Consider the following 19,039-nt stretch of genomic DNA (forward strand, 5'->3'; position numbering starts at 1 on the left):
CCGGAGCGCGGACACCCGCAAGGGCGGCTTAGACCGCCGCACAACCCAAGTCACGACAGAGCCCCGAGCTTGGGCAGGCGGGCGGGAGGCGACGTAGGGGAGGCAAGCCGGCCGTGGGCCAGCTGCGGAGCAAACGGCACGTTCGGAACAGTTGCCAGCCACCCGGCCCCTCGCTCGCCGCTGCCGGGGCGCCCTCCGCAGGCTGTGGCGCGCAGTGCTGCCCCTGCCGCGGGCGGGCCCTGCAGGAGAGAGGAGCCTGGTCAAAGTATATAGAGTAAAAATCCCTTTAGGAATAAAGCATGTCTGAGGATTGTTCTAGCAAAACAAGATGTTCAGTCCTTGAGGCTTCTGGCACAATATCAATGTTGTGCTAATGCATCATTTTGCATAACATATATTTGGTCTGAAATATACCTTTAATATTTTATTTCCCTAGCAGTTTGGAGGGTTTTTTTAGTCAGTGCCGGAAGCACCCAGTGAAAAAGCACAAGGGTCTTTTCTCCGTGCAGGAGACTCTTGGACATCACTGTCCCAGCCACCCTCCCTGTTTTGCAGCAACAGCTGAACAAAGCACAGATCTCGAGTGCAAGGGAATACTTTCTTTTTATGGAAAAAAAACCAAACAAAAACCAAACTAACAAAATCATAACAACAAATGTTATAGAGAAAGAATATTCTGGCTTCGTGTCAGCCTTTCCAGTTTGAGTCATCTTATCATCATGCACTGTGCTGCCTCATGCTTGCCTCCTCCAGCCTCAGCTTCTTCTGCAGAACCCCTGACATGACTCCAACAGCCTTCCAGCCACGTGCTACTCAAGACTCCCTGACAGAAGGAAGCCCAGCTGCCATAATGGGTCAGTGGAGACTTATTTTTCAGTGCTGCCACTGATCCAGTCCCATACTGGCATTCTATTGCACAGTGGTTTGGCAAATGTATTTGTCAAGACACAAAAGCTACAATGAGAAGAGGGACTTTGCTTTGCCTTCTCTCCCATGCACTTTGTTCCTGTATAGTTAACACTGTTTTTTTCAAGTCTGTAGTTCTTTCCCTTCAGTACTGTCCAGGTTAAGACTTTTGAGCCAGTAAAGTTGTTAATTTAATCTTCCCATCCATAGAGGCAGTGAGGCAGGTCCCACAGTCCATGGCTGTGCTCCAATCCACTGTGACAACAGGAGCTCGGTGTCCTCCCAGGGAAAGGCAGCTTTCCAGAACCTTTTCTTCACCATTTAACTAAAAGAAGGAAAACGTAAGATTTTAAAGAGGTAAGTTTCTGCAGTGGGGACAATGCATCCAACAAGAGAAGCCAAAGCCTGCTACAGACTCCATATCTGACAGCATGCACAATTAAGCAGAAAGCCAGAGAGCTATTGAGATGTGTGTAGCACACATGAGAAAGGAAGTTTCCAGTCTCCCAACAGAAGCACACGTTCTCAAGCAGCTCAGCTTCTGATGTCAGCTGACCTGCAGTAATTGAACAAGGCAGGCTAAGAGCACACACTGATGAGAAACACATAAGCCTAAGCTAAAGCTCATGTTAGTTCAGGTGCCGTGAGTGCCCCAGATGCAAAGTAAAAATTCCATCTAATCTGCTTTGCGATGGCTTATACTCAAGAGAAGGCAAGGGGCATGTGATCAGTAACCATTGTCACTGAGGCACAGAAATTTGTGTACTTGGAACCATTCAGCCTTACGCTTAATTTAATTTCAGTAAGGGGAGAATGAAGCTGGGTCTAACACAGCATCAACAAGCACACGAGGCAGATTAAAGATGAGCATCAGTCACAATCACACATTTTGCATTGAACTGGCATGCATCCATATATTAAAAAAATAATTAAAACTTTGTCCTAGGCACTTGGACACTAAGAAAAACTGCCACAGCTAAACTTTAAGAAAAAGGAGCACACATACTCCAGCTACATACAGAGGACCCAAACACTTGCTAAACACCACACACTGCTAAAATGCACACTGCATGAAACTGAGCAATAACTATCACAGAGCAAGGATGCATAGGTTCTGCTTGAGAACTTCCAGTGTCTGCTGTTGCACCCTTGTAAATAACAAAAGCTTGTATGGATATGTAAGAGTACTCCCCATCACTTCTCAGACTTACCTTAAAAATTACTCCCCCAGTAGAAGAACATGTCAACATATAATTGCCCTCAGAGTCAAAAGCAAAAAGCCGTCCTCGTGGGAACTGGACTTGCTTGTAACCACTGTACCCGGACAGAACAAATGGACCTGTAGCTTCACTGGGAAGGTCATACTCAGACACCTTCAAACCACTTTTGTGAATATTCCACTGAATAAACTAGAATGAGAAAAAGAGATGACAAAAGCCTATAGTGAAATTAACTAGGATCAAAGTAGAGTGGCCATTTGTTGGTTTTAAGCCAAGTGGCTATTCCTCACAAACAGAAGGTGGCATTTTGACATCTATATCTAAGTGGTTATATTAATAAAACGCAGGCAGCAAAAGCTGTAAGAGTCCAGGCAAACCTATGCCCTACCTTCCATGAGCACTGCTGCCTATGTGTCCTTCCACATTGCATGCAGTATCCTGGTGAGAATTCACTTTACTCTCCTCATCCAAGGCCCCACACCTTCAGGCAGGTGGCTCCCTCCCTAAGCTACACCTCTACTGCTGAAGACTGGAGAATTGCAGAAATTGAAACGTTTATTATAAGCAATAGGGAGCTGCTGACAAGGAGATTTATGCAAAGTGGTCAAGGATCTGCTTCCCTATGAATCCCAGATCTCAAATGTGGTGATCTCAGGGGCACAGAAATGTCATCTTCACATGGACTACCTAGGAAGGGGTTGTCACCAACAGTAGGATTTGCAGACAAGGTCCAAGACAGCTCCAGTTCCTAATATACTTTGCAGCCCCTCTCCCTGTAGAGACTGCATGGAAGCAGGGTGCTACTGCAGATTGGGTGGTACCTAAGATTACAGTTAGCAGCCCACAGATCTGAGGTTCTGAGCATATTTTTACTACTATCCCCACCATATGGAGAAGACTCCAGAAGCGATCTCACTGCCAGTAGAAGCTGACAAGTAGGTCACCCACAGCCTACCTTGCCATCCTCGCCTATGCTGTAGACTGTGTTCTCATCATAGCTGAACTCAACGGAGTAGACTTCCCCATCATGTGCCTTCCAGCTCATGGCGCACTCGTGCTGCTGCATATCTAAGGGGAGAACCAGTACTGAACACTTCTTGTACTTACACAGAGCTGAGGTGAAGAGAGAGAGGCCTTTTATGTTCCTAAGGTCTTTGTCCCAGCCCTCTAAACCAGCCAGGGGGAGCCCAATCCAATTCCAGCACCCTGTGCTTATACTCCAGCATATGGCTTCTACTTTGGCCACAAAAATCATTGCCTGTAACTACTCAACTCTTCCTCCAGTTTTACAGGGCTGCTCACTGTCAACTGCAGGCATTCTGCATCTAAGCCCCATTGGCACCCCTCCTCCCCTTGTTATCCATCCACCCTCACAGCTGCTGTGAGCTCTGTCCTCCCACAGACCTGGGGCTGCAGCCTCCAGCTAGCACCCGTGCCAGAAGCAGATTCCTCATTCACAGATGAGACAGGCCCAAACTGCCTTTATTAAAAGGTCAGGCTGCAGAGGGCAAAGCCTGAGAAACAGAAATTGCTTAAGGAAGGAGGACTGATATGAAGCCTGTGCCTTCAAATGGAAGGTCACACATTAGTTGCTTTCCTCAAGACTCAGCCTCTAACAGATGTACTGCTATCTGGTATGACCCAAGAACACATGGCTCAAGGGCAAGTTAACTCCCCTCCTCAGCAGGAGAGAAACAACAAATCCAGCTGCACTACCAGGGTCTCCAGACAATATCCTCCAGAAAAAGTTTGTCACTTCACTCCCGAGAGCTACTGTGGAGGGAGAGAAAATAGCTTCCACCCTGATGTTCAGGCATATCTCACAGCTGCCTCTGGGCCAGCAGAAGGGTGCTAAGGGGAGCCAGCTGAGGACTAGGAGCCACCTCACTGCCCAGTGTCACAGAATCATAGAATCATTTAAGTTAGAAAAGACCTCCAAGGTCATCCAGCCCATTCATAACCCTAACACTGCCAAGCCCACCACTAAGCCATGTCCCCAAGTGCCACATCTATACATCTTTTAAATACTTTCAGGGAGTGACTCCAGCACTTTCCTAGGCAGTCTGTTTCAGTGTTTGACAACCATTTTGGTGACTTAAGTTTTCCTAATATCCAATCTAAACTTCCTCTGATGCAGCTTGAAGCTGTTCCCTCTTGTCCTATACCTTGTTACTTGGGAGAACAGACCAACCCCCATCTTTTCAGGTAATTGTAGAAAATGATAAGGTCTCCCCTGAGTCTCCATCTCTCCAGGCTAAACACCCCCAGCTTCTGCAGCTGCTTCTCACAAGACTTGTGCTCCAGACCTTCCACCAGCTTTGTTTTTGCTCTTTGGACATGCTCCAGCCCCACAATATCTTTCCTGTAGTGAGAGGCCCAAAACTGAACACACTGAGCTGCGGCCTCACCAGTGCCAAGTACAGGGGGACAATCACTTCCCTAGTCCTGCAGGCCACACTGTTTGTGATAAAAGCCAGGATGCAAGCCATGGCCACCTGGCCTCACAGCTGCTCATCAACCAACACCCCCAGGTTCTTTTCCACCATACCAAAGAGACGAACAATCCCATCTGCAGCCCCAGTGACCAGCAGGTTGCCATTGTGGTTGAAGGCTGTGCAGTTAATAGCAATGGGCTCAGGCTCCAGGGAGAACTGCAGCTGGAAGGGAAAGTCTGCATTAATGCCAAGAAACAGAGCTGGGGGTGCTGAAGAGCTGATTTCCAGGGGAGGGAGAGGTATTTAGTAGCAAGAACTCCTCCGGTTTGGAGCCCTACACCTCTAATGATTACAGACTTCAAGGTTGGCAGTGGCATTTTACTGTGACACTAAACCAGCAATTCACCTCAGCCAAACCACAGCTTTCTTGGCCATGGCCTCAAGACAGCAAAACCAGCTTCTGGCAGGCATTAGCTTGAGTATATTGCTTTCTCCTACGTGTCAGAGACAGCTCTTCACTTAAAAACAGGGAGGGCAAGGGAAACAGCAGCAACAAAAACCCTTCAGTATAGCTCAACTAGGAAAAGCCTGAGCAAAGCATCATTCAATCCCCACTTGGGATATTTCCAGTCACAAACTGTGCAGGCAGGATAGAAACAAGGCTATGGACTATTTTGAAGAATCCCTTAAAAAATTCAACACACCAATAAAACAACATAACTTCACTCAAGGCCAGCAGCTACTTACATTATTTATTTTTACCCTGAATGTGATTGAGGAGGAAGGAGGAAAAAGAAGGGTATTGAAAAGAAAGTCAGCAAAATATAGAAAGAGGGCTCCTACGCATTGAAACAGAAGATACTCGTTCTCAGCAAGCAGACTGAGAAAAAAAAGAAACCCAGCAAGTACCTGCTGCTTCATCGTCTTAGTGTCCCACAGTAGCAGCTTCCCAGGAACTTGGTTCATGCTTTTGCCCCCAGAGCTGACTACTGAGAAGTCCATGTGGGAGACAAGGCTCTGGGCAGCCGCAGAACAAACAAAAGAGGCACCACTTGGGCTGCAGGCAAGCGAGAGGATCCTGAAACACAGGCACATAGTCTGAATTGCCTCTCTCCAGCAGCTGCCCCAAGCACAACACTCAAATACAACCTCTCCCTTTAAGACCCCACAAGACAGGGTGCACTGTAAAAGAGGGCAGTATTCATGTGCTTAGACAGATTTTGAGTGTCTCCCTTTTAACTGTGCAGTTTTACACTGCTCAGAGATGGACTGTCCTCTGGATGAAGGCAAGATAGTTCTGAAGTTGCAGAAAAGCAGCAGGAACATTGAGACGTTCACTGTCAAAAAAACCACCATTTATATTTGTATACAAAAATCAGTATTCCAGAGTTACCTGGGCATGTCTTCATCAATGCTGATTTCACAGAGATTCTTCTTTGCTTCTGTGTCATAAAGACGAACTGTCCCAACTCCACTGCCAAGCAATAGCTTGAAACCAGCAAGGAGTAGATGGAAAGTGTGTGAGTGAGCAGTACAATGATGCTGTCCAACAACCACCAACACTTACTCAATTTTTTTTCTATTTATGCATTCAGACTAAATTTCACTCCATTAGGGTACACGCTGTCTTCCTGTGCAATCATGCTGAGTAGGACTACCCCAGAGCCACAGAAGTCAGAGTAAAAACCCTGCCTTCCCATGAGAAAAAGATCTAATAGGGACCAAGGTGACATAAACACCACTTTCTAGATCATGGTTCAACACTATAGGATGCAAAACATCTATGGAATTTCAATATCTAGGGGAACAAGGAAAGAGAAATTAAGGATTGTTAATTCTGTGCTAAAGAGAAAATCAAGCAGAGGCCATCTCCTTTCATCCATGGGAGAACGAAATCATCCAGAAGGGCTCACACATGCTTTATCAGTGGTGTTACAATTTAAATTAGAATTTAAATCATGGTGGGATGCATCATAAAAGAAAACTAAGCAAGCCAGATCCTTGTCACTTCAGTGCCTAATTTGCTGGTGAATCCCACATGTCTTTCTGAAAGAAGAATCTTTCTATTAGCAAGCACAAAAAAAATTCCACAAAGCAGAAGAAACATCAACACAACACAACAAACAAAGTGCAAAAACTGCATGGACAACTTGCTTTCTAAAAGCAAAAAAAAGAAAGAGACAAGCTGTAGCACCAGCTCTTCACAGGTAGCATTTTGGGGTTAGCAAGCAACAGATAGTCCGTGCCAGATTGTAAACAATATTGCCTTCTCACACAGCCCTGTCTCTTTACCAAGGGAGGGCAAGAAACACTAGCAACAGTTCTAGGACTCGGAAGAATGCATATAATTTACGGCTCCTCTCTAGTAACAGAACTAGAGAAAAAGGGCTACAGGAAACATCTAAACTGCCATGTTATTTAAACAAGCTCCAAGCTCCTTATGTACACACAGACCCTCAACTCTTGAGACACCAGTATAAAACTGGCCACGGAGCCCTTTCCACATCTGCAAAAGTAAAATGCCTCCCACCTGTTCCCCCTTCTCTGCTGCTGGCTCAGGGTATGAGTAAATCTCCACAGTTCTCTGCTGCAGGGTTACCACAGAATGTTGTAACAGGTTGCCTCTGCCTGTCTTTACAAGTGGTTGTGTGCTCTGCCTGAAGACAAGCACTTCTGTCCTGTAGCTTTACCCACAATGCAGCTTGGGAACTTCTGTTTCAGGGCCACCTGAAGTGGTGGTGAATTCCTTGCTCAAAACACAGAGTACGCTCCTCACTCTAGCTTTTCTTAAACCATAGAGCCTTTGGATCCCCGTGTCCCACTGAAAGTGGAGACTAACCGTTGCCTTGATCTTATCCACAATGCTGCTTTCTAGAAACTAACATGCAACAGCCCCAAATCATCTGCTGCACCTCCACACGCAGACTACTCCCCAGCCGATCACGCTTAGTCGCCCATTCCAGAGAGAGCAATGGAGATTTGGAAATGGAGGAAGCTTTAGTTTGCATTATGGGGTTAAAAGACCAGACTTTGATGACCCCATCCACATCCAAGCTGGCCACCCTCCGTCCAGAACAATCAACCCTGTGTGCAGAACAAAACCGATGGGGTATTTTTCTCCCTCCAATTCTTAGATGCAATTAGATATCCCATTAAGCCATCCTTCCCTGGCCATGCACCAGTTCCTTCTGCAGGAATCAGAACCTCCTTGCACCACCTCCCACTCAGTTCACAGTAACTGGCACAATGAGGCGCATTAAGCTCCAGATGTAAATTAAAATGCCCTTATGCACTACCATCCTGCTTTCCAAGGGAGTTTCTTCCTGGCTAGCATCTCCCAGCCACAAAAATCTCTGTCCATTCTCACTGCACAAGCTACAGGCTATTTTCAGTCACAGCAACCTGACTGCCCTACAGCTGAGAGTACATGCACAATGTGCTGGACAGAAGAGAGGCTGGGAGAAAGAGGCCAACACAGCTGGTCCTTCTGCAGAGGCTTGTACAAGACAGCCCTCTTCTGACAGTCCATTACCTGCAGTACATGATGGATGAATGGTGCTCCCCATACTCCTCCTGGCTCAGGACGATGAAAGGCTGTTCCTGCCGAACTCCCACAGCCTCTGCACTGCTGGTAGGCATTTTGGCTGAAGTCTCTGTTTGCTCAGCATGCAGCTCTGAGGATGGTTCTGTCTCAGCTATGCCAGTATCTGTTTTCTTCTCAGCACTTTGGCCCTAAAGGAAGAAATCCTGTGTGAAATACAAGGAAGCAGCAGCTCCATATCAAGCTCCTCAGCCACCTCAGCCTGCTGGGAGAAAAAAAAAAAGAAGCTGCAACGAAACAGAAGAATTCTCAGCCCAACACTCTTTCTTCCAGGGAATTTTCTGAGCACAAGGATAGTGTGTTGCAGATTTGCACCATGGCCTACTTAGTTGTAGAGTCCCTTATATGCCCCTCCATGCGCCCAGCCATACACTTTCCTGTAAGAATTAAAGGAAACCTCATACCTCAGCCAATATCAGAGGCCCATTTAGATGCCATTAGAGCACAAATTCACAAGTAAATCAAAGTATTTCAAGAAATTCTTGCATTCAGCAATATAAGTTAAGTCCGTATAATATGCAATTAAGCAAATCTGCACAAAATCTCTTGTTGGTTATTAAGCAACAGTGGATGGATTTTCCTCATCTGCCAGAGATTTAGACTGTGTGCACTGGAGCCACCACTGTAGCCAACTGACTGATGACAACAGCAGAGTTGGCACATGAGTCCAAAAGCTTAAAACCCAATCTGACAGAGAAGACAGAACAAATGGAGTTTTAGAAGGTGAAGGCATTTGGATGAGACAAGATCTGCACTGCAGCACATAGAAACGTTAGGAAGCAGCTTAGCCCTCCCTTGCTACCAGAAGGTGAACAAGAAGCAGATACAGCACATAAGCCAGTAAAACATCTGCAAGCATTCTTTTCTTAAACCATCCTCTGAAAATTAGGTGTCCCAAAATGGTATGGATGGTTTTGAATCCACGCTCCATAACAAATGCTTGCCTCATTTACAGTAGCTTCACATTAGGACCAATGGATCAAACACTGCATAATCAAATAATGTGAAATCACAGAGCTGGAAAAGATTGGGAAACAAATCCAAGAATGATCTCTCAATTAATGTGGGGAGGTAACAACCAATGAATGACACTCGTGAAAGAGGAAGAAACAGCACCACCTTTCATTTTCCTTTTTGTTCACATGCTTTGAGAACAAGAGAAAGCTAAAGAGTATCAAGCTTGCCCAAAAGCACTAGAACCAATTTTTACATAGCCCAAAAAACACTGCCCTAACCTGGAACATCACAGAAAAAGAAAAGTCAAAGGAAACTTATTGGAAAATTGGGCTTTGCAGTTTTCCAACCAATGTTTAGAGCGTTTTGGATGAACAATGAAGAAAAAAAAGTTCTCTCAAGGCCTTGAATGCTGAGTGATGGAGTAACTTAAAGCAGTGCTCCCACACACAGAACAGCCACACATACTGGCCAACAGGACACAGTCCCTAAGCACTGTCTCTCCCCCAAGGCAGTGTCTCCTATAGCCAAAATAAACATGGCTGAGATGTTGCCATCATTCCTCCTGTGCTCTGTATTCTTTAACAACATGGCTGCTGAAAGCCGTACAACACACAGGTGAACAGAAGGGGTCTGCTGACCTTCAGCAGTCAAATTCCAGGACACAGTTTTATTATTTCATTAGATCTGAAAGCAGGGCACACTCCCAGGCAAAACTGCAACATGAAGTGCAATAAACTCCAAAAAGAAAACATTGCTAGGAAAGATGTTTCCACTCCTGTCCAGGAAAACTTTCTATCAGCTTTCATCTATCCCACACAGAGCCTGCACAAATCTGCATAAGAATGCAAAGAAAGAGAACTCACTTGGGCAGGATGGATGGGCCAAGTCCATTGCTACTGAAAAATGAGGATTTTAGCAAGGAATTTGAACACAGCCATTAAGGTGAATGAAACATACTGCCCTCAGGATCAAGCTGTTGAAAAAGATCATGACAAAAGACAACTCTTCTTCCATTTGAAATTGGACTTGATTAACCACAGATATTAACCTTTGATACGGTTAGTTCCGAGTAGCAATTCAGAAGCTTAAGGGAAACACTTGCACTTGCTTTACCACTTAGTTTTACAGAAATACCAGCCTTCTGCTTCCCAGCCTTGCAGTGTTGACCAGTACCTGGAAAGTTCCTTTTGACAGCAGCTCCTTCCTTTCCTTCCCATGCTCTTGCAAGCGCTTCTGCCGCTGCTGCAGGGAACTTGATTCGCCTGAGACTAAACCACTGAAGTGACTCTTCCCATCCTTAGAGCTCACTGTTCCTTCTTTTCCTTTGGCACTCTGGAAGGCAGAGAAACAACTAAGCAACGTTATGCTTGTGCTATGCTGCAGAACAAAGAGCAAAAGAGGCAGCAAAGAAATCAAGCACCTGCAAAGGCTCCACAAGCCCACAGAAAACAGTAGCTGTTCTTGTGCTGCATTCAGGTCCAGCATATATTGCAAGGCAGGAAAGGACATTTCATTTTTTCAGGTGGAAGTAAAAGCTTGGAGCAGTGCCATGCAGCAAGTTAACTCCTTGGATACTGAGCAACTTTCAGTGAACACAGCTGATAATTACCTGGTGATTTGTTGGTTCTTTCTTCCCTAGCAGCATACTGCCAGTCTGCGTTGGAGAAGCCCCACTTGGATGGGCTGGTCTGGAAGGCCCCTTTTTACTTTGGGAGAGAAAAGTAGACAAAAAGCCTCCCCGGGACTGAAGAGAATGTGCTGTACTCCTCTGATTGCAGGTCATATCACTAATGAAAAAAAAAGAAAAAAAAAATAGAACATGAAGTGTAGCCAGGCAACCTGATCAAAGACCACCCAGCAAGTGAAGCTGTTTGAACCACTTGAAGACAGATGTTCATTTCCAAGCCAGAGGACCACTATGCATTAAAAAACTGTTTGAAAACATCCTGTTAGTACCTGGAGTAGATCATTTTAATTCCCGTAACCAAAAGCTTACTTCTTAGAGATGCCACTGAGATAGTGGGATCAACTGTTGTTGAATCCCTGGTAGAGCCACCTAAAACTCCATCCACACCATCTGGTTAGTTTAGAAATACCCTAAGGGAAAGGCAGGGGAATCCAGATTTCTGAAGAACCTGTTCAGCTGGGATTCCCAAATCAATGTTTCTACTTTGAGAAACATTCAGTATCCAGTGTTTCATTAAACACCCTTAGACAGGTGTTCAGCAAGTGGTGTTAAACAATTTTACAGCAGGCCTTCAACATCTCAGTATCTGGACCCAAAGCAAGCGAGAGAGTTTGTAATCATTTCTATAATTACAAACACCTCCCTTCTCAGTCCACAATGCCAAGAGCAGCAGCTGCTTCCCAGACCATAACTATCTGATCTCACTCTGCTACAGCTTCCTCTGAGAGCAGTGTGGCAGCAAGGGGAAGGGGAATACAATAATCTTCACTGTGTCTATCCACTCTTCAAGGAAGGAACTGTTCTACCAAAAGCTGGGCTTTGGGTTGAGCAGAGACATGAAAATAAGCAACCAGAACTGGCTCCCAGACAGCTGCATGCACAAGAAATACTGCTTCTCAGGCAAGTTTTTCTAATACAAATGAACAAAAATTAATATGGGAATAAATAATCCCATCCCTCACGTCACACTCCCCCACATGTGCAGATAGCATTGGGGCTTTCCACACAGTTAAAAAAACATAACAGAAACTAAACTCTGTAGCCTGTCCTCTGTAAGGAGTGCAGAGCAATTATCAAGATAGTTCAATAGACACTTAAGTCTATTTAATCAGACTGCTTTTAGACTAAAACACTTTGTGTGTGGTATCTGCTACAACTGTTGACAGTTGTCACTGTCAACAGGATAATTTGATCAATCCTCTTCCCATCTGAATACAAGTGAAAGAAGCACATGAGAAAGTCAAAGCCCCAGTGTTACTAATAACCTGTAGCTGAGCTACATATTCTTTCAGATCCTTTTAAAGCAAGAAAAAAACCCCTCAGTAACACGGTGAATCCAAACGCACAGATTTGCCTTGCCTGAGAATATACTGGGGGCAAAACAGAGTTTAAATAAAAACTAAACAAGGTGTATCATTGTATATGTTGCCTAGTTTCCAAGATAGGTATCAACAGGTGCAGCCACAGAACACACTTTTAACTGCAGCAAGTTTATGGGGAATTCTGCACATAACTGAGCCTCATAGAACAAAAACTCCCCCATTAAATCCACTTAGGTTACCAGATTTTCTGCCTTGATGTATTTCTGCCTTGATTCCCGGGGCAGGGAACAAGGAAATGACCCTCCAGGATCCTCCCTGACATAACGAAGGCAGCAGAGCCTGTCCCCACCTCTTCCCCTGTAGGCACTCACAGCTCAGAGTCTCCTAGTCGATCCATGTTGGCCACATATGCAGGCAGCTTGTGGTGCACAACTGCTTGTTCCACTTCCAGTTCTTCTTTTTTCACGCGGGAGGATTCAGCCTGCAGAGCAAACAGCTAGAACAAGAGAGAAGAGCCAACTAAACAGAAGGTCACTGAGATTCACCTTCTTCCTACCCACTGAGGTTGTTTACTCCTTTTATTTCAACAGCCTTGGAAGGGTGGAAGGGTGGGGAAGGAAGAAAATTGCTCTGACCGGCTGAGCACTACATTAGTTTGAGTAGTCAAAACAATCAGTACTTTACACATGTGAAACCAAACCCTTCACTCCTCTCCCTGGGCTGTTGCTCTGGGAACATTAATGGTGCTGGGAAAGGAAGAGCCAGGCAGGGCAGAGCTGACTAGTCACTCTCCATGCAGGCAGCTTAAGGCCAGGGCAATGCATGTGACAGGCAGTAATGATGTACGGGCACGGAGCCTAGAAGGTAATCTTCGTCCCACACCAAGGGTTTGGAGAACTGGTGAACTAGCAGGGCTCACCAAGGTCAACACCACCAGGTCACCCTGAAATCCAGCTCCATATCCTGTGCATCTCCTTCTCAAGCATGACAGTGAAATTTATCTCCATGTTATGGAGAAAGAAACATTTTTGGGTTTCCCCTTTAGCAGAGAGGAACCTCAGGATGCAGCTTTCTGCGACAGACATGCTTTATGCCTGTGACTCATTCACATGAAGAGTTCCTCAGGCTCTTGTGTTTCTGTACATTTGTTTTTCAGATATAATTCTTTTTTTTCCTTTTATCATAGTATTTAAGGAACAAAACTACAAGAAGAAAAATGAGTTTGTTATTCATGTATTTGCATTGTTTCAACAGTGTAAAACAGAATTTAAACCTGCCTTCCGTAGGTAGTTGCTTCCTTTTCTGACCTGAGCAGTTCTCCAAAAGGGAAACCCTTGTTTTAACTCTGCCTATTTGTCAGAGGACCCTTATCCAGACTGTAAATTATATCAATCAACATGCCAAACACAAACCATAGCTTTAATTTCACTAAGAGTACAGAATGCAAAATTGGAGGAAATAGAAGAGCTGTTTCAAAACATACCTTATGCTGCCATCCCTATTCACTGAGCATCTTTGCAGAACCCTTCCGTCTGACTGATCCACTAACTCTGTACAGTACACAGTGACAAACCTCGCTTTTCTTTCACAAAAAAAAAGCCTCCTTTTTGAAATCAATTATTCTATTTTACTTCAACATTTTTAGGACAGTGTCGAACAGCTACTGAAACAGCTGAAACAGGAAGCACAACATACAACAGTGTTTTGTAACATGGGAGGTAAAGCACAAAACTGACTTTACTCAAGTATTCATACAGAAAGAGCTTTAACTTTGGTATGTTTGAGGAAGTGAAACTGAAGTTCTGCTTACATGAATAAGGCTTCCTACTTGTATGTGATCATCCACATATGATCTGTAGTTTAGAAAGTTCTTAAACTGCAGATTTCATGAATCTCTCTAACAGGAAGTTATACTGGGGAATGACTGACCCATGTTACATATTCTTACACCCTCTCTTCTAAGTATCTGCTGATACTGCCTAAAATAAGACATGGGGATGAGCAACATTTTCTCTGAACTGATGGACCCTTCTCATGGTTTCCTGTAAGGTCTAGAGTTGGGAAACAGACATTCACAACATTTCCATTAGTTGATCTAAATTGCTTTAAGTGTACATCAAATATGGTGAAGTGGTCATTTTAGAAGTAACAGTTTCTGTCTCTTTGCCAGAATTTACTGCCCATTTCTATTGCTTCTATTGCTCTATCAGCTAAAATCTGGAAATGACTAAATACTATTCACAAGTGTCCATGCAAAATCAGCGATATATCCCTTCCAACACATTCTATATTTCTACAATATGCACCCTTAACCTGCCACTAGTTTCACATTGTCTCGACTTTGCAGCATAGCAGAAAAGGAGTTAGAATAGTATCCAGCCACCTATCAGACAGCACAGGGACGGGGACTGTCACGTCCATCAGAGGGACAGGAATACCCTAAACAGACAATTCACAGTATGATCACAACCCTAAGTTTGCTGGAGACAATTGAAATATAAATCAAAATATAACAAAGGATTTAACAATCTGCCTTAGAATAACTGCACTGAACTGAACAGTTAGTATGTCCTTGAATGGGTGGAACCAATTTTACAAAACTCACAGCATCACACAGTCAGCAGCTAAAGAGTGACCTCAGTTCTGACCTTATGCCGCAGCGATTCATTTTCTTCTTGTATGAGACTGCTCCTGAGACATTCAGCTTCAAAGTTCAGTATGACTGGAACCGGTAAGGAATGTTAAAGAAAATCAAGGCACGAACTTGTGAGCACCTGGTTTAATTCTAAAAGCCAGCACTCCATACCAGCCATTTGCCTGTAAAAACAAAGCTGCCCAGTCCATACAACTAGCAATAAGTATCACGACCAGAAGATTAGCAACAGCTTAGTTACCGAGTCAACTTTGTACTTTGCTGTTGCACAAACTATTTCACATGGACTTTGTAAGGATTTTTAGATTATTCCTTTTTACAGTCAGAGCTGGAAGACAAGACAGGTTATGTTACTGCTTTACTGTACACTGAAGAAACAGTTCATGATGAGCTGTATTCCAGCCACAGTGTAAGCCTGCCCATCAGCAAACACATAAGGCCAGAACTCTGTAGTGTGAGGCAAAAACTTCTGCCAACAATTAACTGCCCTATTGTAGTGAGCTGTCACTAGACAATGTTGTGAACATAATGTACCCAGAGAAGAGTCTAACAGAAGATGCCAGAATAGTTATGGACTATGACCCACGGGTGCATGCCTGTTTTGTACTATGTCAAGCAAAGAGTAAAAGCATTTCAGAACAAGGTGTGCGCAAGATTTCTAGTCACTAGGACAGGGCTGCATAAGCAACAATCACAGTTGTTTGTGCCCAGGGAATGTAACATATCATCAGATAATTGAGCAATAACTATTCCAACATCCTCTGGTAAACACCAGCTTCCTATTAAGTCTTGGCTGTTTTAAACAATCACCTGAAAGCAGCAGGTTCTGTAATACTACACTGGTATACAGGTTCTGTAATACTACATTCTCGGCATCACTGTTAACAGTATAACACCATGGCAAGGGAGATTTAACTATTAGTTGCAAAAAAGGATATGCATGCACTGAAATAAGACACTCAGGAAGTTGTGCAGAGACACAATAAATGTATCTGCCCACTGGCGGGAGAAATAGGTAGCGAAGGTGGGGTTGGAGTCTGGGGCAGGGAGGAAGGGCAGGACAAACCAATCCTTCCACTCCACCTGGTTCTGGAGCTCGGAGGCCTGCTTGAGGAAAAACTCCTGCGCCTTGTCATTGCGGCCGTTCTGAAACACAGCAAGAAGAAAAGGGCTCACACTTCTATTAATGCTGTCAGATTAGGTCTAGGAATACTTGCTCTCTGTTATGTTCTGTTATGAACACAATAACAACTACTTTCACCACCTGACACAGCAAGTGGCTAGAGTTAAGAGATTCATAAGGGAACAAAAGAATCTCAAATACGCTACGAGAAGCTCACAAATACACTTAATCCAACCTTCTTTCTAGTCACCACAATCTTGTTTAAAGGCTGAGACAAATCAAACTAAACACGCTGATCTCCAATTAAACCACTGCAGATCGTGCACTGACATAAGACGTGAGCGTTCATACTCAGGACCAAAGTATACATCAAATAACTCAAGCCTACAGCAGATGTAACCTGAAAAGGTTTCCGTCTGATACATTACTCAGACAGGGTTGTCACACCTCAGAGTAAGCACACGGCAAAATAAAATATGAAAAAATGCACTTCTGGAAATGTGCATTAGATTTTGATTCCTCCACCAACACCAATCAAGATTTTCAGTCAGGGACTGGAATCAAGGAGGAAGAATCAAGGGGAAAATATATTCCATTGACTTTCCCAGGGTTTCAGTAAGTTAATCTCTGTTCCATTTTAAGCTCATTATTTTCTGTTCTATTGAAAGCAAGCAAAAAGATATTAATTTTCTCTCCCACATTTCCTTGTACCAATTTGAACCTTGTGATCTCTGCCAGTATCCAAGTTATCAACAGAGGCTAAGCAAGACTGAGCTAGCATCCTTCTGAGGGGAACTTGCCTTCACGTCAGACTGTGAACATCTTGCTCTCAGCTAACTGTGTTTCCCCCTTGCCCGAGTTTCCCTGTCCTTCACACAAGCTTGTCATGTGAGACTGCATCAACCTCGTTACTACACTACTGACCACAACACATGAATTGCTTGCTCCTTACCCACCAGGCCTGTCAGAGGCTCACAAGAGCAGTTTACTCTCTGGTTTCAGAGACCAGGATCTTGATAAAAGAGAAGCCTAAAGATCAAACACTACCTGAATAGCATGGACAAGGTAGTATCGGAATAAGCTGGTTTTGAGCTTGTTCACCGTTGGCCGGTACACGTCTTCCAAACGGCTGAAAAGGCGTCGGTCCAGATAACTCCAGTAATCCCGCAGGGCAGCCAGGTCGTAGCTCTGAACGAACTGCTGCAGCTGGTCCACTATCTTATCCACCTAAAGAGGGCAAAACGGAGAAGACTGAAATCATTGAGGGCTCTTGCAGCACAAGAGACTTTCTGTAACTCAGTGCTGAGAAGTTTTAACTGCATAAATGGTACAATCCAACACTTATGCATTAGCCATTTTCCTAATCCTGGAAACACTGCATTTTGTATTGGCATTCTTCCACCCTGCAGCACTTTCCAAATAAAAGAAAAAGAAACATGACAGAACATAGACAAACAGATTTTCACAGAAATATCACATTTTGTTAAGCCCAGTTGAGAGGGTTCTTTGCAAGTAAGCAAAACTTTCCACTGCTTTGAAAAGTCACTTGATAATGAAAAAGTAATAACGGGATCAAATGTTGAAAACTCAAGTGCAGTATATGAAAAAAATAGCATTATTTTTAGACTAAAAGGAAAAACACCCCTACATTTAGCCAATAGAAAGAGGAAGTCAGTTTTGTTGTATTGCAATCTTTGAAGTACCTTTATCTTTAATAATTTCATCTACTAACAAGGTAGGCGTAAAATTTTGCAAAAGGATTTTTTTATTATGATGTCCTTCTGAAAATAATTTCTGCAATATGAATAAGGAAGAATGGTGGTGTGGGAATAGATTTTTTGTTCAGTGACTTCTGATGGCCAAGAGAGGCAACAGGAAAAAAAACCAACTGTGTACCCTGCATAAAATTAAACTGAATTTGTTTAATATGTGGTTTGCTCTCCCCTCATCAGTTAATGTTTCAGGACATCATTCAACTTCTATCTCTGTGGCTTCCTACAGATAAATGAAACTGAAGTTTGTGACCCCAGCAGTTCCTTCTTGGACAATAATTCCAGTTAAGTCAACTGTCTGACAATCTCTAAACATTAGCAAAGTGCTAGTGTTTTAAAAATAAAAGCAACATGCTTTATGAATAATAAAAGTAGTGGCTGGATTGGTGGTTAAAGAAAAATCTGACTGTTCAAAGCATTACAGTCAGTGTTCAGACCTGCTGTTACACGAACATGCAGCTCGCATAATAGACTGAAACTATTTTTGACACTGGCAAATTCTGTGCCAACTTCCACACGTTTGTCTAGGTAGCTGGTGCTTGAGACACACAAACTAAGAAGCAGAGCTGTAATGCCGCTGGACAAGAATCTCATGACCAAGAAAAGATCCAGGCAAAGAGATGTCTTCCTGCCGCTGCCCTCGCGGTACGCGGATCTCCTCTGTTCCCCTCGACTCGAAGCCGAAAATCCCCCGGTGGGTTGCCAGTCGGACAGACGGCAGTTCTGGGCGGGCCAGGCTGACCACCGGCGGGGGCGGCTGGCCGGGAACTGTGCTCCCTGACTGGGAAGCCAGGCGAGGGGATGAAAACCGCTGTCCTGCGCTAACGCCGCTCCGGAGCCACGCAGGAGGGGAGCCTTCCCCCTGCTGAAGTGCCCCGCCGTCCCAGCCGCGCACACAGGCGGCGGCCGGCGGCCGGGCGCGTTCCGAGACCGGGGTCCTCTGCGCGGGCCGGCCCGCCCCGCCACCCAGCCCAGTCCAGCCCGGCCGGGCGGGGCCGGCCGCTCCGGCGGGAAGGCGCGGGGGCTCCGAGAGCCGGCCCCGGCCGCCGTCATCGCCCGCTGCCCTCGCCCAGCCCCGGAGCGCGGGAGAGGCGCCCCGCGCCTGCCCGGGGGACCGCGTCCTCCCCTGGGGCACCCAGCCCCAGCGCCCCGCCGGGAAACGGGGACACGCCGCCGCCGCACCCGGAAGCCTTTCTCCCGATCCGCCTTTTGATCCAGCGTCCAGCTGCTTCAGGTGCCGTAAAGCGCGGAAAGAGCAGATAGTCCCGCACCAGCTCGTCCGTGCGCTTCCTTCCGCCGCCGCCATAGGGACCCGCGGCGCCGGCCGCTCCGCCCGTGCGGCGGGGCGGGCGGGCAGGCCCGC

General features: G+C 45.2%; 1 protein-coding gene across 1 annotated transcript; it reads right to left on the bottom strand.

Annotated features, from left to right (window-relative positions):
- Positions 1 to 579: 579 nt before the first annotated feature.
- On the bottom strand, positions 580 to 19,012 carry WDR91 (WD repeat domain 91). Its single transcript, XM_029963584.1, has 15 exons — positions 18,859 to 19,012; positions 16,952 to 17,131; positions 15,720 to 15,927; positions 14,777 to 14,859; positions 12,500 to 12,624; positions 10,729 to 10,906; positions 10,293 to 10,451; positions 8,094 to 8,293; positions 7,495 to 7,645; positions 5,955 to 6,049; positions 5,471 to 5,639; positions 4,675 to 4,783; positions 3,082 to 3,194; positions 2,118 to 2,315; positions 580 to 1,231 (listed from the first exon to the last, which is right to left on the bottom strand). Exons 3-15 carry the CDS (start codon positions 15,721 to 15,723, stop codon positions 1,067 to 1,069), a joined length of 1,749 nt encoding a protein of 582 aa, XP_029819444.1. The 5' UTR covers positions 15,724 to 15,927; positions 16,952 to 17,131; positions 18,859 to 19,012; the 3' UTR covers positions 580 to 1,066.
- Between the last annotated feature and the right edge of the window lie 27 nt (positions 19,013 to 19,039).

Source organism: Manacus vitellinus, unplaced genomic scaffold (assembly GCF_001715985.3).
Source record: "Manacus vitellinus isolate BGI_N305 unplaced genomic scaffold, ASM171598v3 scaffold_5_pilon, whole genome shotgun sequence".
Lineage (NCBI taxonomy): Eukaryota > Metazoa > Chordata > Aves > Passeriformes > Pipridae > Manacus > Manacus vitellinus.

Bases quoted from the DNA above. Each gene is read 5' to 3' on its own strand.
- WDR91 (XM_029963584.1), bottom strand. The intron at 12,625-14,776 runs GTCAGAACTGAG...CTCTTGTTCTAG, and splicing joins ATGAATCGCTGCGGCATAAG to CTGTTTGCTCTGCAGGCTGA. The intron at 10,907-12,499 runs GTGAGTGCCTAC...TTTTTTCATTAG, and splicing joins CGACTAGGAGACTCTGAGCT to TGATATGACCTGCAATCAGA.